We start from the raw sequence: 26632 nt of genomic DNA on the forward strand, positions 1-26632 counted from the left end.
CTCAAACCTCCAGCCGGTCGTGGCAGATGACCGCTCATGCTGCGCCAGGCTCAGGTTCTGCTGGAGGTTTCTTCCTGTGAAGGGTGAGTTTTTCCTCTCCACTGTCGCTGCATGCTTTAATAAACATAAAATAAACTGGATTGAATGAAGGAAGTTGAAAGGAAAAGAACTTGAAATGTTTTGAAATGAAAAACAACACCTTGAAGAAAATGGAAACCTGTCGTGGATCTGAACACCTAAAACGCCTCAGACTCAGCTAATGATAAACTGCAGGGCGTCCAGTGAAGGTCTGCTGTATTCTGGAACTATTAGCAGACACTGTTGCAAAGCCAAGCTAACAGCAAATAGCTCTGGTGAAGTCTCACCGTTGCCATAGTGATGTAACTGCACGGCCATGTTCAGATGTTCAGAGAAGTTGATCCAGGATCCTTTCTGCTCTGCCACCTGACTGAACCAGACTGTCTTTGTGAAACAAACTATATTAATCCCTGATGAGATGTTATCATGTAGCTTCTGTTTAATATTTGTTTAATATCATCATTCAAACACAATGAACATCAAGTTATTAGCATTGATTTGGTGTAGCAGGTAAAATCTCTAGCCTTCCCTCCACATCCATATCCTTCAGAACGTTCTCAGTCTACTTTAGATGTTCCCCACCATATGTTCCCCTTTAATCAGACCCCCCCAGCCCAAACCCACCTCCCCATCTGTTAATTTACTCCAGCAGCTTCGCCTTGCCGCCTCAGCTGCAGGTCCGCTCTGACAGGACGGACCACCTTGGATTCAACAACCGTGTTGGAGGCAGCCGGCACTGAATGGCGTTCCCCTCTGAAAATGAAAACCGCAGGCTGTTAAAGCTCTGAGAGAGAGGGGAGGGTGAGCCCCCCCCCCCACCCCCCTTAACCTCTCTCCAAATGAGAAAACAATTAGATCATTTCTATAATTCATGGGTGCGACCGCAGCTCGGGGCCCGGCGAGGCCCTGAATGTTTGAAGCGCTCCATATGCTCACAGCGGGCCTGACCCGCTCAGCGGCGGCCCGGTGCCGCTCCGTGGAGGCCGAGGTGTGGGCAGGTAATGTGAGCGAGCCATTATGGAGCATGAAAGATTTATGGATCCGCAGCACTCCTGCTGCAGCTGCAGGTGGGCTGTGGGCGAAGCGGCCGGCCGGACGGGGAGCCTCCACCACTTTGTGGTGAACATCTTTGTGTTTTAGACGCCACTTTCTACCCTCAGCCCAGCCAGCGCCTGATTGGCTCGGAGGCCGGTTATGAAACTCGGTTCATCTCCACTGTAAGTTGATCACGATGCAGCAGCTTCCAGAATCTAAATGCAACAAACTCGTCACAGAGCTTCAAATGAGCCTTCGCCTCAAATTGTTCACTTTACATTTTGACGTCCTCTAATGGTAACATGTTGCCGTATTCATTTTGCTTCCTCCTCAACTCACTGTTACATACTTTATTCATACAATAGAAAATGCTAGAAATTAAATTGTGTTCAGAAATAGCACAAAAAATGTCAAGTTTAATAGGAAATCTGTACACATATTGCTTTAAGGTTGAAACCAAATTATATTTAAGGTAAGAAAAGTCGAGGAATGATATATGACTATGACTCTTACATCCAACTAAATTCAAAGAACTCAGTAACAAGTTTCCGAAATGACCTTTAAGAAAATAGTAACACAAAGTGATTTCGATAAGTAACTGTAGTCTGACTACTGGATTTGAAATAGCAATGCGTTAGATTACTCATTACTGAAAAAAGTGTTCTGACGTCAGTAACACGTTACTGACATCACTGTAAACAGCACACAGTTTTTCCCTAATTCCAACCCCTAAAAATGGGATTTTGCAACATCTTAAAGAAAATGAGCTGGAATATTAGTTCATAAAAATCACAGTTAACCAAACTTCATTCACCACTAGTGAGCTGATGTTCTTTCTTGCTTGTTCAAGTTTTCCAGTTGTTCTAAACAGAATGACTCTAACATTACTTCATCAGAAATTCCAAAATTCTTTGTGGTCATCACTTGAGTTTAGGTACTATAAACTCTATGACATTTATAGAACTACTAGTTAACTAATTTAGACAAAAAAAAATCTGGCTCTATAATGAAGTCACCTCTCATTGGCCAACCAGGAGGGTATTGTGTTATTTGGCAAATTAGAAATGAAAACAAGGAACAGTCACGTGAGGTTCCTCTAGGCTCCGTCCTCAGACCTCTGTTGCTCAATATGAACATGCTACAGAGGGTCCAATATTTTGTTTGTTTTTTCCATGGTGAGGATGAACACGGGAAAAACCATAAAGGTCGAATGCAGAGTATTCCTACGTCTCTATGCTGATGACACAATTTTCTACTTTAATCATCAAATGACTGCAGTAGATTTGACTCCTTGACTGGGTCTGCATAATCCAACAACACAGAAATCATTGTTTTAGATTGTCAAAGCAAAGTTAGCAATCACAACTGAGCTGAAAACTACAGAAACTTCACCTTTATCACTCTTTCTTTTCATTACACTCTTTTTGTACTTTTCTTAGGAAGTATTCCATGTATCAGAATGTTTCGCCACTATCAGGTCAGGTGCATGGAATTGGAGAAGCCTCTTGAGCCAACACCTGAAGGCTCACACACTTCCTGCCCTTCCGTCTTAACATAGTTACAGACCGAACAAACACACCCGAACGTCACACCCTGAATGAGAAGAAGCGGCACTTCCTGTCGAAGGCGGTGAGTTGTCGGACTGCGCTCTCATCCTTTCTCCAAATGTGCTGTCAGAGCTGTGTTCCTGCATGCATGGCGATGCTAAGCAAGCGTGTAAGTATTCCAAATGTCAGACCGGCTCGTCGTCGTTATTAATGAGCTTTAGGCAGCCGGAGTGGATCATTTTCCATGGAAATTCAATGCATTTTAAATAGCAGTGGATCAACATTCCGGGCCAGGATTTACATAAGGTAATTGCAGGATGCTGAAAGCACCTTCTAGCTGGCAGGGATTTTTTCCCCCCTCCCTCCCCTCACTCTCCTTTACCTTCAGTAATACAATCAAGTCCATTAAGTAGGCAATAAATACAAGGTAAGACTGTATCAGCGGTCTGTGACAGATAATGGCCTTTCTCCAGAATATCTATTTATTTAGCCGTGGACAGCTCTGCACACCTCAACAGTCAGAGGGGCCTCCTCTTCCTCACCTGCTCCTCCTGCTGTCTGGGAGAATTAAAATGAGTCTTTCTGATTTAACATAAATAAATAAATAAATAAATAAAATAAAAAAGCAGGTGGGGTGGAGGGATGAGACCATGATGCACCTCTCTGAGGTCTACCTGCTGCAGCTGCTATGAGGATCTGGGGAAATTAACAGTCAGACAATAATTTGCAGTGTGTATGTCTGCATACACAGAGCCGGAGAGGAAGTTTGGAATTTTAAAACCTTTTCCTGCTGATTTAAATATCAACACTGGCTTACCCCAAGGCAGCATTACGATCCTGGTGGTAGTCGAAAACTGTCATTTGAATTGAGTTTTGGGACTTCTTGTTACACAATGATTACACTTTGATAACATTCGGGATTCAGCTTCTTTAATTTTGAAAAAGGAAGTGTTTTTTTGGGGTGGGGGGTGGGGGGGGGGTTTGAGGCCTGGATGAAGATGTGAGCTGGAAGCTGACGGTGACACAAAGTGAAACTAGGTGCTCTGATTAATCTACGGGTGTGTGTGTGTGTGTGTGTGTGTGTGTCTCATTAACACTGTTGGCTCTAGAATCTGTTAGCTAACAGCGCATGTACTCCCCTGCTGCAGCCGGGCTCCGCCGAGGCTGTAATTAGGACATTTCATCCGTAGCCTTTTCAACACAGCTGTCTGATTGGAGGAGAACCCCCTCACCTCCCCCCACACCCCCCAACACACACCTCCTCCTGTAATTACAGAGGCCCCGGACCCCTGACGCTGTCGCAAACAAGAATTCAATTAAGGGATCAACAGCCACACACACACGCGCGCGGCCATCTGCATTTGATGTGATCACGCGGGCCTCTGACGGGGGAACTTTTCCCTCCCTCGCGCCTTCCAACAGGTTCCACCTTCAGAGCGAGGCCCGGCCCGGTTTGCCAGCTCTCTCATAAGCCTATTGGATTTGCTCCCGTGCCAACGTCTTACTTAATTAGCCTGCACATTTTTACGGGCATAAATCGCTTTTACATCACTGCCAGCGGAGCGCACCGCAAAGTGGGTCGATCATATATTATGTTGATCCTCCGCTGGCGCAGTCAAAGCCATACATTACATTTGAATTTGTCGAAGAGCCCAGGGCCCCTAGCATCATTCTTCTTTGTTGTGCTGTCAGTGATAATCTCTCCCCAGGGGGTCTCGGCTCCTGCTCTCGCTTTCTTTTCTGCTCGCTGCCCCCAGATGGGATGAGTAAAGGGACGTGGGGGACCGGGGCCGAGCCAGGAGGGAACCCACTCATATCTCCCCGTCGCCCCCGCGGCCCCTCCCGCTGCTCGAGGAAGCTGCCCACCTTCACGACTTCCACGGACATGGACCTGGAGGAGTCAGGATGAGGCCTGTCATAAGCTCTATTTTGTTTGTATTTTTGTTGTTCTTCATTAGTTTCTGCCCAATATTTAAACATATTTGTATGATATGTTCATGACTTACTCTACTCCAGTACTCGCGGTGTGTACGCGCTTCCTCATTTGTTTAATATTAAGACTTTAAAGGGTCTAAAATTAAAAACTCTAACTTGGGTTTAAATATGTTAATCACGGGTCTTACATTTTGTATATGTCGGGTTTTTTTTTTGTTTTTTTTCCCTGCAGGCTTTTCTGTCGGGCAAAAGTTTAAGACATCTTCACTGCATTCTGTGATTCCAGGGGTTGAGGCTACTGCTAATATATTCTTGCTAGCTAATTTTTTTTTTTTTAGGTCTAAAGTGCACATTTTTTGCCAGTTGACTGGATAATGTCCGTTTTCACCACTGGCTCACTTCTGTTGCTAACCTAAACAATGCCCGGTACAATTTGTGCAAACAAAAAACTTTGGAGCTTAGAGAGCCATATGAAGTGTGAGACACACAAAGTGGCATTAAAAAGTCATTAAAAGTCTTAAGTATGACCTAACCAAAAGCAAATTCAATTCAATTCTTGCCATCTTTTTCTAATCAGTGAACGTATCATGCTAAGCGGTTATCATTGCAGGAACAAGACTTTACACCGTGTTCCAAATTATTATGCAAATTGGATTTAAGTGTCATAAAGATTAAATTTTTTGTTGTGCTATTAAATTTATAGATGGTATTGTGTGTCAGGGCTCTTTGAATCACTATAATTAATTTCAGAGAGCTGGGTTGATTAGTTTGTCTGATGAGCTCAATTAAAGGAAATCTACTTAAGAAGGATGTTCCACATTATTAAGCAGGCCACAGGTTTCAAGCAATATGGGAAAGAGAAAGAATCTCTCTGCTGATGAGAATCATCAGATAGTGTAGTGCCGTATGACAAGGTATGAAAACATTAGATATTTAACAAAAACTGAAGCGTTATCGTACTGTGAAGAGATTTGTGAACAAAGATGGGTTTGTACAGATAAAGGCAAAATGAGGAAGGTTTCTGTTAGACAAATTCATCGGATTAAGAGAGCAGCTGTTAAAATGCCCTTACAAAGCAGCAAACAGTTATTTGAAACTGTTGGTGCCTCTGGAAGCTCAAGGTGGAGGATCCTCTAGAGGCTTGCGGTGCATCAACCTACTATTGGGCCCCCTAACCAGAGCTCACAAGCAGAAACGGTGGCAGTGGGCCCAGCCGTGCATGAAGATTAATTTTCAAACAGACTTGTTCACTGATGACCGCTGTGCAACCCTGGATGGTCCAGATGGACGCAGTAGTGGATTGGTGGTGGATGGCCACCACATCCCAACACGGCTGTGACGTCAGCAAGGAGGTGGTGGAGTCATTTTATGGGCCGAAATCATGGGGAGAGAATCATTGGTCGGCCCCTTCAGAGACCATGGAGGTGTGAAAATGACCTCAACAAAGTATGTGGACTTTCTGACTGATCACTTTCTTTCATGGTTCAAAAAGAAGAGCCGTACTTTCAGTAGCAAAATCATCTTCATGCATGACAATGCACCATCTCATGCTGCAAGGAATACCACTGTGTCATTGGCTGCTATGGGCATGAAAGTGGAGAAACTCATGGTGTGGTCACCATCCTCCTCTGACCTCTGACCTCAACCCTATTGAGAAGCTTTGGAGTTTCCTCCAGCAGAAGATCTGAGGATGGAATGCAGTTCATATCAAACCAGCAGCTCTGGGAAGGTTTTCTGACATCCTGCATAGAAATTCAAGCAGAAACTTTCCACAAACTCACAAGTTCAATGGATGCAAGAATTGTGCTGTGATATCAAAGAAGGTCCAATGTTAACATGTAACTCGGTCTGTTAAGATGTTTTTGATTTAAGTAGCTTTTGATTTTAGTACATGTGACCACTTAATGCTGCACATTCAAAGAATGACTGTTTGCAGTTCTTTATAATCCATAAAATGTTTAGAAAATCTGCTGTGTATAATAATTTGGAACAGTGCATTTTGAGTTTTTTATTTTTGAAAAAAAAAATACTGTTCATGGGGAGCTTTGTTCAGTAATAGTTCATGACTTGAAAATTATACTGACCATCATTTGCATTGACCACTTAGGAAAATCTGAGAAAATATCACTTGCATAATGATTTTGAACACGTGTATATTAGCTAATTTGAGCTTCTAGTAGGTGTTCAAAATTCCACCAGTGAAAGCGCAGAGATATAAGAAGTTATTTAAAACCAAACCATATTTTCTACATTAGACTTGTCTTTCTTTCAGGCTGCGAAAGAACTTAACATACGAGAGTCAGACATTCAACAGATAACAGGAAGGCTGAACAGAAAGTTTTCACATGATCAACAAGAGGATGTTACCACTGGTACAAACCATGAAGAAGACAACAGGAAGACAACAGGAAGTAGTTAGCACATTTGTAATTGAAACTGAGCTATAGAGACAGAAGAAACAACCCTGTGCACACACACAATTTAGAGACCTAACTCTAACTCTGACGTTTTTGGACTGTGGGAGGAAGTCGGAGTATCCATATAGAATCCAAGCATGCACCAGGAGAACACACAGACTCAATGCCCACCCCAGGTTGGAATTCAAACCCGTGCGGCCTTCTTGCTGCAAGGCGGGTAGACCCGTTAAGAAAGTTACATGATGGGAAGTAATAGTAAAGTTTTGTAGTGCTGAGTTGATTCTGATAGAGAATCTGTGGAGGGAGCCAACGTTTACGATGATGCAAGGAGAGCCTCAAACAATTGAAGCTAATTACCAATAAATCCACAAAATAGAAGGTCATACATGTAGGTTAGTAATTACAAGAAGGCTGTGATTGCTGTAATGTCAATGAAGATTTTAGGAAGGGTTTTCTTATGCCTTCCTGAAGAAAATGTAGCTAACACTGATCAGTGACATTCCTTTTAATTGTATTCCTGTCTCATTTATTGTCACAAGTAAACTCCTTGGATGAATAAGAATAATTTGAAATCTTCATCTGCCAGGGATTTCAATAATTTTGTCCTACGCTCTATGTTGATAGAATGTTGATGTTTAGTCTATTCCAACCACGTTTTCTTTGCTTCCAGATTTTGGAAGTGACTCAGAGTGTCCCCGCTCCGTCTGTCCCTGTCCCAGCAGTGTCTCTCCTTTCCCACCAGGGTGTAGTGAAGAACGCGTATTCATCCTCCGCTGAGCGACCTAGATGCATTCCACCTTCAGGCAGGATTAGCTTCCCCAACCGTCCACCCTCCCTCCTCTTCATCTTCCTCCTCCACAGCAGAGGGAAAAACAACTAGAGATGTTTGGCTTTAAACACGAGGCAAATCAGCTCTCACTGAGCCCCTAAACACACACACACACACTCACACACACTGACTAAATCAAGCTTTTCCACAATTTCTCTCCGGTCCTTTTTGTATTAGCATGGAAGTCATCCATATTGATGCTAGGTGATTCATGTCCCGCCAGCCTCTTTGTTTTATCATTTCTTTCCTTACCCCCTTCATTCAGGCTAAGCTTTCTGGGGCTTGGGTGTTGGGGGCAGGTGGGTGATTAAGGCAGGAGAGGTTAGCCCAGGAGTCCATGACGATGGGGCGGAGGCTGGCAGGCAGGCAGGTTCCTCCTTTGGGTCCCCCTTGTGACGAGGTGGGGCCTAATTGATTTGTCAATCTAGAACCATCTGGCACAGAAAGATGAGGCTCAACCTGGTGGTAGTGGTTGGGGGTGGGGGGCAGGTTAGGTTGGATTACACTCTTATGTGACACATGTCTTCTTCTTGGGGGTTTTGTCTGATTTTTCCGGTTGTACATCTGATCCAGGGTCGGTTCCCGCTGCTGTCCCTACACAGTAAAGGGCTAGAGAAAGATGACTGAGACAAAAAGGGGGTTCCGTTTACCCATTGGGGAAAAAAAAACCTCTCTTCTCCGATTAGCAGAGGGTGGGGGTCCAGCAGGCACGGATCAAAAGGTCAGCTGCCGTTGTCTTAATGAAAACAGCTTGAAAAAACAGGGACAGACAGAGACAGATGGAGAGAATGGAGAGTGCCAGAAATGATTAGTACCTCCCCTCATCATCTCCACCTCTTCATCACCCCACCCTCAGTCTCACCACTTCGTCTTCCTCCTGTCATTTCCTGGTTTCGACCTAAAACTTGGGAGATTTGGAGGGACCTCAACCGTATCCACAGATTGCAGTGACTCTGGAATGTGTCACATGGATTTCTTTGTGCGTGTGTGTGCCACTCTTCACTTCTGTGTAAGCAACAGAGGCGAGATGAGCCACTTTAGCATCCTCGGGGCGAGATGATGTCTCCAAGTGGAAGTCTGCACGTTATTGCTAAAATTAACACTTTCAAGTTGCGCTAGATGACTGGGAAGTGTGGGCGAATCTTAACTTCACAGGAGGCGCTGAAGTGTTGGAGGCTTTATTTCTGCTGGAGATGCACAGTCGGAGCAGGTAAATGTTTCCATGCTTCCTACACCACCTGCTAAAACTGGAGCGTCACCCAGGCTGCACCTAGATACATAGCTGCAGTTTTCCTTTTGAACATCTAACCCTTAGTTTTTGTCGTCCAAATTGCAAGGCAATGAAACTACTTCTGTTTGTTGTTTTGTGTCGTCCACTGGGCTTTACTCTCCATTTCTAGATCGCTTCTCAGATTTCTTATTTGATGTAGTGATAAATAGTGACAAGGTCTTCATGTTGACACTGAACATAATTGTCCACAGGAGGCTGGTCCTCTGGCTTAATTTGACTAATTTAATGACACTCTTGGTCCTGTCTTTCACTAGTTGTGTCTTCATTACAAATGTGTGCAAAACTTTGTCTTCGTTGCCGACATGTCGAAAAAAACACAATTACGCAATTGTGGTGTTTACATGAAATAAACACAATTAAAATCACATGTCAATACATTTCTTTATGCGATAAGTCATTAAAAAACACACATCCTACCACTTCCTGTCGTCGTCTTCATGTTTTCTGCCAGTAGCAGCGTGAATTGGCGAAGGTTTGATATCTAAGAAGGACTTAAAAGTCTGATACTGTTATAGAATCTGTAAGTTATTGTCTCTAATAATATCCAGAATCAATATTTTTGGATCAGATCAGGACGTCCCTAAACATAAACATTTAGCATTCCTGATCACCCTAGTTTTAAATTATCGCTATTGGAGTCTGATTAAGATCAATACCTGATTATTGCTGTACTACAGTATTTGATTTCATGTCTGCCACACCCTTAGGTATTTTTAAAAAAAATTACACAATATTTTTGTGCACATTCCTTCATTTATTTTTTTATCTGACCAGAAGCACTCTGCTGTACATGTTCGTTACTCAGAATTTGTTTCAAACAGGAAGATAATTGGTGGCGCACCACATCCGACCTACATTTCCTGCAGGAATAATCCTCAACATTTTTGCAAATCATTAAATGAAATTGTAATAAGGGTTTAATTTAAACAACATTCACATAAATACCTGAAATTTCTAAGCTTGGAGTTGTTGCTGTCAGCCTCTCAAGCTAGCTGTTAGCTTTAGCCTCTCATTCCAGCTAATTTTATTTCTGCTAAATGAGTTTGTGTTCTTGTTCATCTGCTATTCAAGCTCCTTTTAGTACGATTAAGCAAACATTATGAAAGCCTTTAATAAGGAATCCCCATTCTAAGTCTGGAACTTTCTTTATTGCAGCTTTCAGCTAAAAAAGCGACAATGTTTAACGGCCAAAATGAGACTGTTTTCTTTATGCCTTTTTCTGCAGTTAGCCTGCACATTTAACACTGCTGTAAATAGAAGTAGAAACCTGTTGAGGCTGAATCTCAGACACAACAGCAGCTCAGTTGGAGCTGCTGGTCTCTGCTGGTTGCAGAGGGAGGAAGACCGAAACTGTTGATAACTGGTCTACTCAAAACAACAGGTGCTCCTCTTGGCCCGAAGGAGAGGCAGCAGAACATGGTTACTGTAAGGGAGAGGAGGGAATGGACAGACTGACAGGGAACGAAACTGTGAGAGGTGTGAGTAACCAACGGCGTTCTAGAAAAGCTGAGGTTAAAGGTCATTTCTGCTGGGGGAGTCACACTTTGGAGGGAGCAGGAGATCAGGTGCAGCAGGACGAACACGGCGTGGAGACATTCCTACCAGGAGCCGTGGAGGAAGGTGAAGCTGACGGATTTAAGTCAGGCTGCTGACGGCTGTTTCTCTGCAGGGTTTGTTCCTACAGTCAACAGAGAACGTCCACACCTGAAGAGCCGTGGCTGTTACTGTCGAGGTCCGCCGTCTGTCCATTTATAACCATAGACACAATGATGATATGAAACTTCATGAAGGTTTGATTTTAAAAAGTTTGTCATCAAAGCCACATTCATATAGAGCAGCGCTCCTCAATTCCAGTCCTCAGGCCGCCCTGCTCTGCATGTTTTAGATGTGCCTCTATTTCAGAACAGCTGATCCAAATGATTGCATCATCTCTTCTGCAGGCATCAAGTACTGCAGAAGCCTGTTAATCACCCACAGATTCAATCCAAGCGTGTGGCAGCAGGGAAACACCTAAAACACAGCAGGTCACCTGCTGTGTTTCACTGGAATTACCAAAATAAATTTCCTTAAGTGGGTTGTTGTATCAAACTTCCAGACCTCTCAGGTCTTCTGGTTCTGGTTCTCCTCTGCATCAACAGAACCAGAACCAAACATGGAGAAGCAGCATGTATGAAATGTGCTATACAAATAAACTTGATTGACTGATTAAAGCTGCAGTATGCAGCATTTACAAAAATATGCCTTTTACATACTTGTTAAAAGTGTCACCTTGTCATAACGGTATAACATGAGAGATCTGTGAAAAGATTGAGCTCCTCCACTTCCTCCCTGAGCTACTATTGCTGTTTGAGAAGGTGCAAAAACATCCAATCAGAGCCAGGAGGAGGGTCTTGAAGCTGTCAATCAAACGTGTGAACATGCTGCTAAAGGTGGAGAAACAACTTACTGTTACAAGAAAACTGTTTATCTGCTCTCTTCAGTGGCTAGGCTAACTGGCTTCAGCATTCATGGCAGGCTCTACTATCAGGAAGAAGCTGTAGTATAGCAGAAAGGGTGTGAGCAACATGTGCACTAGATTGATTGACAGCGCTAACACTCTCCTTCTGTCTCTGATTGGTTGTTCTCACTGAGTCTTGTATTTCTGTGGTTAGCAGAGAAAAGGCAGATAAGCTTGATTTTTTTTTATTTTATATTTTCAGATTATGTCTCATACCATACTGTCACGACAAAGAGACAATTTTAACAAATATTTAAAAAACATTGTCTTAAAAAAAAGGGACATACTGCAGCTTTGACACTTTCACATAAACAGCCCTGATGTTTCTCAGGTTGGAGTTGAGGAATTCCTCTTTGGTCCTCAGCAATCCTGGAGGGAAAATACCACCTGCACTTTAAAAATCCCAAACTATTTCCTGTCCTGAAGGGCTTCTCCAGTTGGAGCGCTAGATTTTTCTACATAAACATTGTTCAGTTTACTGGCGTCACGGTGGACTCGGATCTCATTTGCTCCACCAAATAAAGAAAGCGCTACAATGAGACGCTCTGTTGTCCTTCAGGCTCACTGGCGCTCTGAGGACAGAAAGGTGAACTTTAAGGACGTGTAAAGAGCTGTCACTCGTCTTTATGAGCTAATCCACTGACCTCCAGGAGCCAATCAGACTTCAGCCCTGGAAACGGCTCATGAAAAGGAAACGGGCTCTTCTGAGGAGGACACTACAATGGGATTACACACACATCGGAGAATCAGGAGAGGGGAAAATCGGATATTTCCTCATGCATGTGTGGGACGACCAAAGCACACAGGAGTGGGTAGCTGTGTGGAGATGTGCTACAGCCGATGATGGTTTGCATGTGTGTGTGTCTGTGCACACACACAGGCAGGTGGGTGGTAGCTTTTCAAAGAGCAGAACGTTTAATTGAATTCTGTGCCTCTCCTTGTTATTCCAGTCATGACTGAGAGCCGTTCCGTGTTGTCCCGGCAGTGTGGGAGGGCCAGTCGTACCTGCAAACACCGGATGGTTTACACTCAGTGTGGGGGCGTGTGGGCGTGTGTGTGTGCAAAGAGCCAAGGCTTGTGAGGTGGTTGTGGGTGAGCTGGTGTTTTTCTAGCGCAACTGGAGTCCCAATGTGGTAATGAGGAGGGGAAGTGGTGAAAGTCAGCCCTGAACCTCACCCTTAAAAGAAAGCATGAAACTGCCACAGTTATAGTGCTTTGTGTACGCGTGTGTGTTGGTGTGTGTATGTGAGATCGAGAGTCAGATTTTGAGAATGCGTTCATGTAGACTGTGTAAAGATCGTCCTTGTTATAAAGCCGGTTAAACAGGACAAAAAAAACACACATTCTGTTTGGCAATTACAAGGACGATAGCTGCCTAATAAAACGAACAGAGTCTCTAAGCAATTACAAGCTTAAACAATGATGCATAAATTTCATTTATAGATAGATTTCACTGAGGCTTATCTTTGAGAAGCACTGTAATAGGATTCAGTCAGAAGGCAAGAGGGGGGAAAAAATGACTGTGTGCTCAGGGGGAGCAACGCCTGATTAGGGTGATTGGGGGGGAAAGGTGACCAGGATTCAGGATAGCTACTCCTTCCTAAACAAGGACACTGAAAACCTTCACAGATGTCAACATGGTTAACGATTGGTTTCACATTACTGAGGCTGAAGGGTAATTCTGGAGGGAGATGTTAAAGCAGCAAGATAAGTACAGGACGATCCAATCAGAGCTGCGCGACACACATACACGCCTTTACTGGCGACCCTACAGTCCTCTGACTGCCAATCAGGTACCAAAGACAACAGTATACAGAAAGAAAGGAGGATTAGACAGATCAAGCCCCTCATAGTCTGAGCCAACTGTCAGTGCCTATGGAGCAGGTTGTTCTCCATCACTTTTCTATGCTTGTCTATGTCTGGCCTGTGTGTGGTCCTGAGGCCAGAGGAAACATACCGCCATGTTTAACTAACCACTTTTATATCATGCAAGTTGATCTACTGAGATCTACGGCTAGTGAGCTTTGGCTCACTAGCCAACATACATCCCATGGCTGGGATGTATGGAACTAAATGGTGGGGCTACAAGGCCCCAATTGGTCTGAATTCTCTGCTACAGTCTTCCTGCAGCCTGTCCAAATGCATTCATTGTATTTTAATGCCAGTAAAGTCATCGTGCTCCATCTTCAGTATGTCTTTATCTGCATCACGTTCTGCTGAGCTACAGACTTCTCAAATCAGACGGTTACTGGAAGATCACATGGTGCCTTTTGTCTGAATGCACTGGCAGACTCTCTACTAGAATGCTGCTGCTCGCGTTCTCACTAAAACCAGGAAGATAGAGCACATAACACCAGTTTTAAAGTCCCTCCACTGGCTCCCTGTAGCTCAAAGAATAGACTTTAAAATACTGTTGTTAGTTTATAAATCACTGAACGGCTTAGCACCACAATACATTAAAGATCTGCTTTTATTGTATCAACCTTCCAGACCTCTCAGGTCTTCCGGTTCTGGTCTGCTCTTCATCCCCAGAACCAGAACCAAACGAGGAGAAGCAGCTTTCAGCATCTATGCACCACAAATTTGGAACAAACTTCCAGAAAACTGTAAAACAGCTGAAACACTGACTTCTTTTAAATCTCAACTGAAAACCCACCTGTTTAGGATTGTATTTGAAACGTAATCAATTACAAATTTAACCTGACTTAATGCTGTGTTTTGATTATTGATTCTATGTTGCATTGTGTTTCTGTGTTTGTAATGATGTAAAGCACTTTGAAATGCCTTGCTGCTGAAATGTGCTATACAAATAAAATTTGATTGATTAATTGATTGATACTACCAAGGTGACATAATACTCATAATTTGGAACACTTTGCAACAGTTTTGCTTCTGTGTTGAGTGTTAAAGATGGCCTCTCTGCCATTATGCTTAACTCTTATGTCTGAATGCTGATGGGCGTTGATGGACAGCTGATGGTTCAGAGCTCCGGTTAGTTCTCTCTCTTTGGGAACTTCTGCTTGAGGGTTTTCATCAGCTGGAGGTGATTCTAAAGGTTTCTGCTAAACTTTACTTATGACTCTAACCAAGCAATGAGAGTTCAATATTGCCAAAAAATCACTGCGAGCCAGCTAAAGCGGCTCGCAAAATCCTACGGTGGCAGAATCCAGTTTTGTGATTGTGACTTGAATGTGTAATTAATTGTTTGACAGCTCTTTTCGGCTGTAAGGACCATAAATTTATCCAGAATGTCTGCCTCGGCGTGTCATTGGTTATTTACTGCAGACGGGTAAACAGATTTTCCGTTATGTATGGGCTTCTGCTGACCGCTGTGCTAAAGCGAAGCTCTGAAACAGTCATTTGTCACACGAATTGACATATTAACCTGCCCCTTTACACATAACCCACACATAACGCTGCGGCGTTCGCGCTGCTATTTAATGCTTGAGTAAATGAACATGATATTTAAGTGACTGCTATTTCCTGAGCTCTGTTTTTTTTCCCTTCCCCTACTCCTCCTCCAACAGGCTTTTCTCTAAATTTCCCCGGGGAGCCTGAGCCCCCGGGGCTTGGCTCGGTGTCACAGCCCCGGCAGCCATGATACTTCATCAGGCTTTCGCGCCGTTATTGGCAACGGCACCGCATATCCTCTTAGCAGTTATAGCTTTTCAATTTTCCTTTGAAATGCTGAGCCTAGCAGAACATATGGCAGTATCTTGGCTTAAAGTCCTGGATTGAGCCAAAAGCTTGTAAAACAGCCCTGCATTGTGAGCGCACGTGAAGCCACAGGCTGCACACTGTTGACCTTTGTGGAGTTTTTGCGCAGAGCATCAGCTCTTCCCTTACAATTGTTAAAGACATTTATAATGGCTACAATTACAAGAAGCTGTTGGATGCTGTAATGTCACAGTGTATGCTCCGCTATAAAGTATTATTTCACCACCAACCCCCTCCTGTAGATAACTCAAGGGGCCCATTTACCATGATGACAACGTGAACCTCTGCCGGATTGTTCTATCATTCTCTGTCAAGCAGTCTTTCCCCAACACACGTTAGCATAAACTCCTGTAAATGCAGTTGTGTTATCTGGATTTGTTCCACTCGATCAATGGCTGAAGAAGCCTCCACCCTCCCCCACCTGTCATCTGGTAAAACAAATCCACTGAGTCAGCAGCAGCAGCATCAAAGGAAAACATGGAGCTTCCGCCAAAAATTCCTACAGGGCGTTCTTGTGGACAGAACATACGCTGAAACTGGACTGAGACGGCAAAACAGCGATGGCAATTATAATAAAATATGTTCTCCAACTATTGTATCATTTTCCTATTCTTCCACAAACTATGGATTTTTGGTCCATTCCATTATTAATTCATGGTGGTGGGGGTGCAGGAGGGTTGTTGGGGGGCAGGGGGGGGCCTGCCCTTCTGGAAACCTGATCTGGATCGATGGAGTTGACCTTGGGCTGAGCTGCTACCCACCAGGCTGGACTGGAAGGGTCTGCCTCGACAGAGGCCTGCAGGTAATTTATTTACATTTGTCTATATTGAAATTAGTTTGACTTTACAAAGTATGGAAACCGATATGATGCTTTCAATGGAAAAGGAGAAGCTATTAACACAATCACGTAGGATCACGTTACTGTCAAAAAAACAAAAAAATCAAGCTAACCCTTTAAAATCAGTCATATTGTTTCCTTCACTGGTTTTAAGTGAAGTTCTACTTTTCTGTAGAAGGATGTTACTGTATTTTGTAGCGGTTCAAATCAATGGGAACTAACAATATGTTAGATAATTACTTTGTTTTAAGTGTGATTATGTTGGTTGAGTCTTTTGGCTGGGTCATTCCAGCTGATTGAGACTCGTCAGGCTCCTGTAGCGACGCCAAGAACGGAGAAAACTTTTGGATTACAGACGGTAATTGTGCAACGGCATCAAAGATGGAATGTTCTTCTGTTTTCCAGGTCTCTGTTTGAAAATTCCCTCTAATTCACCAAGGCCTGCCAAACCAGCTGATGAAGTGGAGTGATACAGCCAACATCTGGCTAGCTTGTTAGCTCCCACTAGCTTCCAAAGAGTTCATGGTAAACTAGCATCTTTCTACTTTAAGTAAAGGTAGTTATAACTGATAACACCTTAACAGAACCTCACTTCAAAATAAGTGAGGTTCACCATCTTAAGTCATCTTCAGGGGCTGTAGGAATAGTTTCTTAAAAACAAGCTAATTTAACATTTATGTCAGTAGTTAAGTGGTAGTGCTTTAGGTTTTACCATGTTACATTTCGGTGTACATTTGAACTCACACAATGCTGGAAGAACCTTTATTCTAGAAGGTTCTACCCAAATCAGTAATTAAATAAACAGATAGCATGTTGCTGTATCGACCTCAAGGCGCCTGCTGGATTCTCTTTGCTAAGCTAACCAGCTAATCAGCCTGTTAAAGGAAACAAACATTGGTGGCGAACAGAGCAGCATACAAGATTATATAGCTATTGATTTTTATAAAACAACTCTCATGGGAAGAGCTTGGTCGACGGGCAATGATCCAAGATGTAAGGTCAAGAGCTGCTTTTCAAACCTGCTTCGTTCAGAAATATTTACACTTATGAAAAAAAATTATGCATGGCTGAAGTCCAGTAATCCATCCATCAGACTCAACAAATTTGTGTTTAAGACACCAGTTGACATTTGTTATTTAGTGGGTTGCAGTGAAGTGCTCCAAATGGTTGTTCCCATTTAAATCAACCAGGCAGATGTAATAATTAGCTTACTTTGTACCATAAGGTGAGAAGCCACAAGTGGATAAAGTATGTTGATATAGATTGCACATTCTAAATGTTTCAGCAGTTCATGCAAAACTATTTTTACTGAGCCTTTACAACATTTCCATTAAAAAGGTTCTAGTTAATTACCATGAACCTCCATGACCTGAACTAATATCTATATATTTCTATGTAAAAAAAAAGAAAAAAGTAACATTCAAAGTTTTACAGAAATTTTGAATGAACTACTGCAACCTTCTTGGGGATTGGAGTTTTTTTTTTTAGGAAGATGGAGGTCAGCTTTGTATTTCTAATCTCTGAAAACTAATCTCTGTTATATGAAGTCTAGAGATTTAGATAATGACTGCTAACAGTCACAGAGGAGAACCCCACTTCAAAAAAATCTGAATAATTTTAAGAGATATTCATTTTTGTAAGTACCAGTAACTTGAACACTCTAGATAGTTGTTCAAATGAGAAAAAATGAGTTTTTAAAGATTGATAATGTAATATCCAAAATAATATGTTTAGAAATATATGACTCATTTATTTAAAGGCAGCAATTTTAGTTTGCAAAAGTTTTATGAACAAACAGTATGCTTTTTAAAAGAAAAGTGAATGAAATAAATGTTAGTTAAAATGGAGTGCTCATCTTAAACATATAGCTATGGAAGCTTTCAGACATTTTATTTTGAAAAGTAAGAAATGAATATATATTTTAGAATATGTTTTGTTTTCATTATTTAGTCAGTCAAATCATTTTAAATATGTTGTAAAATAAATCGACAAAATATAATTGCAATTATACTTAAATAATTGTTTTTCTAGCTGTAAATGTTGAATTTTAATGTTAAAATTTTGAACATCATCATGACAAAGCGAGCATGTAATTGATGCATTTTATTGTGACATGGGGAATCATAAAAAAAAGAAGAAATAAAAGAAACAAAAACATTCATTATAAAAAAGATGAGGTTGTTAAAAGGGGGGGGGGGCATATAAAACTGGGTATGGTTGTGACACTGATGTAAAGGAACAAATTGGCACAAATAAAAACATAAGAACATACGGCAATATTATTTTGGCTTGGCAAAGTCTATGTGGTTAAGGATCATCGTTCAATATGACGGCACACACTCATGCTATTAGACATACAATTAGTTTTCAAAGTTCAGTAGCTTCATATCAGGAGAAGAGAAAGAAAACTAACATGAGAGTAGATGCAGAGAGGTCACAGGTTCCAAATTTTCTGGCTTGCATGGTGAGAGATTTTTTCTTTTTCCACCCAGAAGAAGAAGAAAAAAAAAACATTTGTTCAAAAAACATACTTCAGTATGCCGGAGTCTTGTTTTCCAGAGTTGCAGTTATTTGCCTTTTCTTCTTTTGTCCATACTAAAATATATTATCGCATTAATACAAACTACAGTATTGTACACTACATTGTGTAATAAATAAGCGTAAAGAAACGTAAAAAAAAAAAAAATCCGACATAAATATAAAAGTTCTCTACAACTTAACAGACATACCCATCTTGTCGGGGGGGTTGGGATAATACTGCCACTGTGGGACATGTACAGAACGCACACTGAAACAGAACGTAAACCAACATGAGGGACGAAAATAATACTGACAGGTAAAAAAAACTCAAACACACACACACACAAAAAAACGTGGTTAAATTAAACTTCATTTTGTCACCTGAAGAGACTGAGGATTTCATGATGCGTGAAACAAGTGCGCTGAACGAGTTCAGGGAAGGCAGGAGGCGGTCACGATGAGAAACCAATCGTCTTTGTTAAAACAACAGGCTTGCTGATTATTAGTCACTCAGATTAGGAAAAAGAAATCGTCTAAAATCTAACGCATGAATTTGTAGGCTAAGCTCTCCTCTGTCTGCAACAGTGTTTCGGTTTATTGTTTGATTGGGACCCGGCGTTGGCTGGAAGCTTCAACAGCAACGTTCAATGGCACTTCTGATATAAGCATGCTCTCTCATTTGATTTATTTATCTATTCACAATTATTTTTGCATAAGGCTCCAAGTTTGTGGATGAGATCAGAGGTGGTGAGTAAAAAGGCAGACATTTTGGCTTTTCAGTTTCCTTTTCGTGAACGACTAGTTGGCTATTTGAAAAGAAAAAAAAAAAAAGAGACAAAATGCAGTTTTTGGGAGCTAATGTGCCAAACTGTTTTAGTGTCCAGATTCTACTAACAAGAAGACCAAAAAAGTTCATTAGTGGTTTTTAGTGATGAATTTAGTTGAGGGTTCCTATGCAGTCTGGAAGTTGATACAAGTATTTTCCACATCCATTCATCCTTCCTTCCATCCATTCATCCATCCTTCCATCCATTCTTTTACATTTATACTAATGAGCCAACAACGGCTTTGGGTTTTGTTTGGGAAGAGTTTAGAATCTTTTCAGGAACCCTCTCTAGTGACGCTCACTTTTTATCACTCAGAAATGGAATTGATCATGATTCGGCCAAGCTTGACTAACAAAAATAAAGAACATCAATACTGCCTGGTTCTAAAACGCGTTAGCTCTCAGACGTTTCTCTCCTTAAGGCTCTCAGTCCGACCCCAACAACAGAAATCTGAACTGTAATGCTAAACAGTGTGATGGCGCGGCGCGATAATAATACTGAGGGGTTCAACAAAACTCAGCCTGTAGGTAAACTGAGCCACTTGTAGTGCACAGGATTTGTCTTTTTTTTTTTCTTCCAACTTAACAAAATACTGACTTTTTTTTGTTCATTGGCAATAAAAAGATATAGAAATATCTCCCAACTGTACAGCTTTTAAAGGTTAAAATATGAGTGATAAAATTAGTAACACTGATAAAAAGAAAGGACCCAAGGTGTTTTAGTAATAAAACATTATCTAAAACGTGTCGGCTCTAGCTTCCAAAGTCTGTATAATGCATGTCTTTTGTTCGTTAAAATTCCTCTTCTTCTTCGTCTTTCTGTTTTACTAATGGTTCTTCAAACAGAGGGAGACGTTCTCCTGTGGGGAAAAGTCACTAGTATTTTTTCAGGCACACCTGGATTTCTACACAGTAGTGATGTGTCAGAGTGAGCGGACGCTGATCCTCGGCGCGGGGCGAGGAGGGAGTCTGATTGTGTCGCACGGAGAAGCCTACTTCCTGCTTCAGTCTGTGTCTGCTTTCTCCTCCGGCGTCTCCTCCTCGTCCTGAGAAACCCCGCTCTGGTTCGTTTCGCCTCTGCTCTCCTCCTGGACCTCCCCATCCTCCCCGTCCTGCCCGTCCTCCTCCTCGGCTGCACCTCCCTCCTTATCCGTCACCTCATCTTTGTTGGCGTCGCTTTCCTCCTCCTGAACGCTCCGCCGCATCTCCTCCTGCCTTGTGTCGACTTCCTCTTTCTCCTCCATCTCTAATGTTCCGTCCTCTCTCTCGGTCTCCATCTGCTCCTCCTTTCTCTCCTCTTTGTCCTCTTCCTCCTCATCCTCTATCTGAACCACCTGGATGTCATTCATGTCCACCACTCCCTCCTCCTCCTCCTCGCTCTCTTCGTCCTCCCTGGTGCTGCTCCCTCGCTCGTCTGAGTCCAGTAGGGAGGGCGCCGTGTCCTGCCTCTGCTGCTCTGTGGGGACCTCGCCGTCCTCCTCCGCGGGGCTCTCCCGTCCTCCAGCCTGGCTCTGCGTCTCCTTCTTGCAGTAGGAGTAGCGGTGGTTCATGTGCTGGGAGTAGGAGCCCGAGTGGGAGAAGCGCTTGCCGCACTTGTCGCACTGGTACGGCTTCTCCCCCGAGTGGAGGCGCATGTGTTCGATCAGGTGGTGTTTGTGTTTGAAGGCCTTGCTGCAGATGCTGCACTCGTGAGGTCGCTTCCCTGCCGAGAGAGAAAATAAAATCTGCGTCAGCATGTTCATTAAAAACAAGCGTAACTTTAAAATTGTCTCTAGTTTGCCCCCAAACTGCTTCTGCACTCACACTGAAGCTGAGTGATGTGCATTCAACACAAGCCAATGATCCTACTGGAAGCACTTTGTCGCCCTCCGGTGGTGCTACTTTACTGTTACCTTTACCTGTTGTGGTCATTCTGTGTCCACTATCTAGAACACAGCTGTCAAACTCCAGTCCTCAAGGGCCGCTGTTCTGCAGTTTTTAGATGTGCCACAGGTACAAAACACTGGAATGAAACGGCTTCATTACCTCCTCCTTGTGTAGATCAGTTCTCCAGAGACTTAATGACCTAATTATTCTATTCAGGTGGTGCAGCAGAGGCACATCTAGAAGTTGCAGGACAGCGGCCCTTGAGGACTGGAGTTTGACACCCCTGATCTAGAACAAGCCGCCTGAAATGCTGTTGATACATAATTTTTACTCCATGGAATCCTTATCAGTAAAAACACAGACGTTTTTGTTCCAAGTCTGGATATTTTCTTTACCAGTAGATATCAGAACACTGTATAGGAAGGTGATTTTCCTCTCATATCCAATCTGTTAAGCTAAACAACTAAACCTATAGAGTATGTAGCTGAAAAAGTGAATCGGCTGAATCTCAGTCAAGTTATTGTCTGAATAATGGAGTAAGTGAAGTTTTTAATGGATCTGTTACAGAAGCACCAGCAGACCTGCTGAAGGCTCAGCTGGAAGCTCTCTGAGACATGCAACATGTTCAGTTCAATTCAGCTCAGTAATGCTTTACTTAGCCCACAAGGAAATTAAATGTCATGACTCATATCGTCCTAATGTCTTCAAAAAGTCGTTGTGGATGGTGACGATGTGGGAAGGAAGGTTCTCTGGTAGCAGTCAGTTTCACAATGAGTCTGAAGAGGCCTCTGACTGAAGATTGTTTCTGTATGACAGTCTCACTTTGCACTGCTAATCCACCTCATTTGCTTTTGCAGCTCATCTTTAACTCAGTCCTGCTGTATGGTGAGAGATGTTGGAGTAGGGGATGTGACTATTGCTCATAATGATGTATGGAACTTCTTTTACAACTTTGGGGTCATAGTTCAAGTATCATTTTAGTTCTTGAGTTGCTAGTCAGCTGCTCCCGTTTGTAAAAAAAAAACAACCCAAAAAACAAACAAAAAACCCACATTGTTGCTACGGTTACGTATCATAACAACTGTCTGAAAGGGAAAACTTAAAGTAGAGGTTTATGTACATGTTAAACTACTAACTGATTTGAGAACTCAAACAAGTCAAAATACTGTTAAAATAGAATATGCACCAACATATTTAGAAAAAACAAATTCTACTAAATGGAGGGATGAGTGGAAAACAAAAAACAGTCCTCAGGTCCCCCGCATTGTTGCGTAAAACGCTTCTACACCCTGAATGCTGAAAGTGTGCTCCATCATCAGAGTATCTAAGGAGAACATTTCAACACAAGCAGCTAGTTTCACCTAAGATGAGGTCACTTGGAGCTGAAAACTGGGCTTCGGAGCCAGGTATCAGTAATAAAGAAAAAGAAAACGCCTCTGAGAGCGCTGACCTGCGCTTGGCCACGGAATCATCATCTTCTAGTGCTCCAAATCACTACCAGAGATCGCTTCTTGCAACACACGGAGCTGTACATGAGAAACTGGCAGTGCAGAGGTGGGGAGTTGGTGGAAATAAATTCTCAGACCTCTTCTGTGAGTGTTGAGTAATGCCTGCTGGAATGGAGGTGTCCACCCTTCTTCCAGCTCAAAATCCCCCTTCGCATGCTCTCTGACTCATGTTTCCAAGCACAACAGTGAGTGGTGATGAGATGGGTTCCGGTTCTGAGGGACCTTTTGTTTTTCTCTGTTTTTTTTGCTGGGTTTGTGCTCTGCGTGTGATTTCTGTCACGTTTACCTGTGTGTTCGTATTTGTGTCTCAGTAGCGAACTGCTCTTTTGGAAGATCTTGTCACACAGGTCGCAGGCGTACATGCCGCTGTCCGTCTTCTTCATCTTCTTCCTCGCTGGGCCCGAGTCGGAGTCGTTCTGCTCGTCCACGGCCGAGAATCCCTCTGAGCCCAGATCCAGCCTCTCCTCCTGGGAAATGAGACATCGCATTAAGATGCTGATTATCGTTTGGTTTTCCTTTTTTTTTCTCACAGCACAGTGATTCACATCAGCAGTGAAACTTTGCATGGAGTGATGCTGAGTCATCAGCTAGACACAGCTCTGTCTGAGCAACAGCAACAAGCCCTTCCTGTTCCGGTGGAGCTAAAACCTCCGCTGGAGCCAAAGGATGGCTGGCGTCGCTTGTGTTCTGTTTTACACGGCAGATCTATGCCAACCCATTTAACACTAAAGTATAATACAACAACAGGAAATCAATGCAGCAGGCAGAGGTGCTGCCATCAAACTGATTCAACAGATCAATATGCTGTATGCAACAAAGAGTAGAACGTGTCCTCTGAGTGGCAGCAAACACACAGTCACATTTATAGCCATCCTGACTAGTCTCATTAAGTCTCTGGGCTAGAAAGTGCTGTAAAGTTTCAATATATAGTTCCTTGTAAAGGCCTTCATACCTTTTTTTTGTCATTAATAGCAACTTTCTTATTGGCCAAAATGTCTTACATCTTCTTTGTGTCCCCTACATGGATTGTGTGATGGTAGACAATGGATAGATGGTTGTAATGAGACAAAATGTGAAAGAACTGCTATTTTTTGGTCGATACTGATTGTTTTTTGTTTTTTTTGCTTTAATATAGCAAAATATAGCAAATTTGTTGCAAAATGTATTGACAAAGTTGCTAAGTTGGCAACAGCAGGGTGACCATTGCTAACCGTGAACATGCAGACGTGACATTGTGTGTCTGTCAGTCACACCTCTCTCACTGCAGAGCAAAAGGAGACAGTGGATGATGTTCAGACCTTTGCAGAGGTAGAAAAGATCAATTTCTATTGTAAGAATCAGATGATTTTCAATTTTGCAAAATTAAGGAAATCTGGAGCAATTTATTTATGTACCCTTAGTGAAGCGGGTTAAGAGGTGGAGATAGTTGTGAAAGACTCTATCACCTGTTGATGTTGGGTGTTTGTGGCTCTGAACAATGAGAAGAGCTCTGGACTGCATTGCTTAACTGTGTTTTATAATATTTAAACCTAATTTGAACTCTCCTAGTTGCTAAATTCCACATAGAAAATCTCTGCACAATCTCTAAGTCACATGTTTGTAAAGCAGCAGCCATACAGTAATAGTAGATTCTAAATAAATGTAATTTGTCTTCAAGGAAAATATAGAACTGCAACTTAAACCTGATTTATTTCCTTTGGAGCCATGCTAAGCTAACCACTAGCTTAATGTGCCTAATATTCTAAGCACAGTGTAGTTTATAAAACTTTTTTATTAAGACTGGGGGCTATTTAAGGGTACGCACCTTGATTCCATTGAGGTGGATGGTTTCGTGCGTCTCTGTCCCTGCAGGGCTGTTAGCTGTAGTGGTGTATGTGTAAGCCAGCTGGGGGATCAGAATAGTCTGTTTGCTGCTGCTGTTGGTCAGTGCTCGGAGGCATTGCATTGTGGTTACAATATCGAGGGGTTTGGCACTTGGCTGGTTGGCGTACAGTGCGAGGGGGCTTCCCCCCATGGCTGAGAGTGGTGACGTGTCCTTCTTTGTGCAAGTTAAGTTCAGAGGTTCCTCCTCAGTGGTCTGGTGGGAGGAAGCAGAGGGGTAAACTCGGGCTGCAGGCACCATGCTCTCTGCTTCTTCTCTGGCTGGCTTTGGCAGCGACAGGTCCAGGGGTCCCTCAGTGCTCTCAGGGGTGTCGGCTTGGGTGGGACCGCCAGCTGTAAGATTAAGTGGCGAGGGCGAGGCCGGTGAGCTGTGAGTGCCGTTGACCTCTGCTGGCGTAGCCTCTGTGGGGCTATCCTGACTCACAGATCTGCTTATAGTGGCTGTGTCCTTCCCTGGGACCAGTGATACCACACTGTGAGATTCATAGGAGTCCTCCTCTTCTGATGGGGGTGTTGGGGCGCCCAGGGATATCTGACCCTGCTGCATTTTGCTAAACCACTTCTTTACCACATGGATCGGCAGACTGACTGAGTCAGAGATCTTGATCAGCTCATCCTTGGAGGGCTCTGCATTTAAGGCGAAATAGGCCTTGAGAAGGGACAGGAGGTTCTTGGGGTGGTTGCAGAGTCCTCCATCTGACAGCAAGGCAGCAACTGCCTCAGATTTATCTAAACCTGCTCCGTTCAATCTGAGATCCTCTTTCTTGCAGTGCTTGAGAGCATGGAGTGCTTCCAGGCCCCCTGGACAGTTCTCACACAGTAGACAGGTTGTAGTGGTCTTTTCCTCTTTTTGCTGAGCCTGGTCCCTGTTGCCTCTGACTGAAAGATCCTCGGGGAGTTTCTGGGACTTGATAGAGTCAACGGCACTCTGAGCCGGAGACACTGGCTCTTTCTTTAGGTTATGGGGTGTGAGCTGGCCCTGGTTGGGGTCCAGACTGTAATTTATAATAAGTTTCGCATTCCCATCCTGGCCTACGATTGGCAGACTGATGGCTGAGATGAGCTGCTGCTGAGGGGGGTGCAGGGTTTGAGTGGTGAGGCCTGAGTTCACCTGGCCTTTGGCGTTGTTTTCCAGCACCTGCCGTATAACGTTACCGTCCACTGCCACCTTGAGGGCATTCTGTAGGTCTGCCAGGTTGATGCTGATGGGGGACACCAACCCCACTGTGGGCAGAACCACCGCCTGTACAGTACCCTGCAGAGGGGCAGCAGCACCTCCGCTGAAAACTCCGCCATTCATAGCGGCCATGGCCGGAGGCGTTATTACCGCCGGCTTGTACTCGTAATCCACAGGCTCCGTCTTGATCTGGTTGAGAGGCAGCTGCTCCTGGAGGGGCTTGCTGTGCTCCAGTTTCTCCCTGATCTGTCCGCAGTGGACTGAAGGGGATGTGGGCAGCCCCGGTGGTGAACCCTGGGCCTGGTTTCTGCTGCCCCCCAGGCGCTGTCTGCTGTTCACTGAGATGACGCTGATGCACTTCTTACTGCTGATGTGGGAACTGTAGGAGCCTGAGTGGGAGAAGCGCTTCTTGCAGTGGGAGCACTCATAGGGTTTCTCTCCTGAATAAAGCCACAGTTTGTGAAACAGAGAGAGGGAAAGCAGAGTCGGCCGGGAGGTGGGGTGGGGGGGCAAGAGGGGAAGAGAACAATTTCCATTAGTGAATGAAGCTAAATGAGCAAGCTAGGCTATAAGCGGTGCAGCAGGAAAAAGCTCTAATGCATTTCGATGATGCTTAAACGTTGTGTAATGGCACCACTGGGAAATGCCCGTCTCTAATTGCTGTCCCATA

General features: G+C 43.4%; 1 protein-coding gene across 1 annotated transcript in view; it reads right to left on the reverse strand.

Annotated features, from left to right (window-relative positions):
* Nucleotides 1-18274: 18274 nt before the first annotated feature.
* The window catches only part of zeb1b (zinc finger E-box binding homeobox 1b), a 60852-nt gene continuing 52494 nt past the window's right edge, over nucleotides 18275-26632 (reverse strand). Inside the window, exons 6-8 of the mRNA XM_032551362.1 lie at nucleotides 24709-26402; nucleotides 23191-23371; nucleotides 18275-21232 (exon numbers count right to left, since the gene is read on the reverse strand). Coding sequence (XP_032407253.1) covers nucleotides 20535-21232; nucleotides 23191-23371; nucleotides 24709-26402 — 2573 coding nt within the window. The 3' untranslated portion in view covers nucleotides 18275-20534. The remainder of the gene's footprint in view (nucleotides 21233-23190; nucleotides 23372-24708; nucleotides 26403-26632) is intronic.

The sequence above is a fragment of the Xiphophorus hellerii genome, chromosome 21, assembly GCF_003331165.1.
Source record: "Xiphophorus hellerii strain 12219 chromosome 21, Xiphophorus_hellerii-4.1, whole genome shotgun sequence".
NCBI classification, from domain to species: domain Eukaryota; kingdom Metazoa; phylum Chordata; class Actinopteri; order Cyprinodontiformes; family Poeciliidae; genus Xiphophorus; species Xiphophorus hellerii.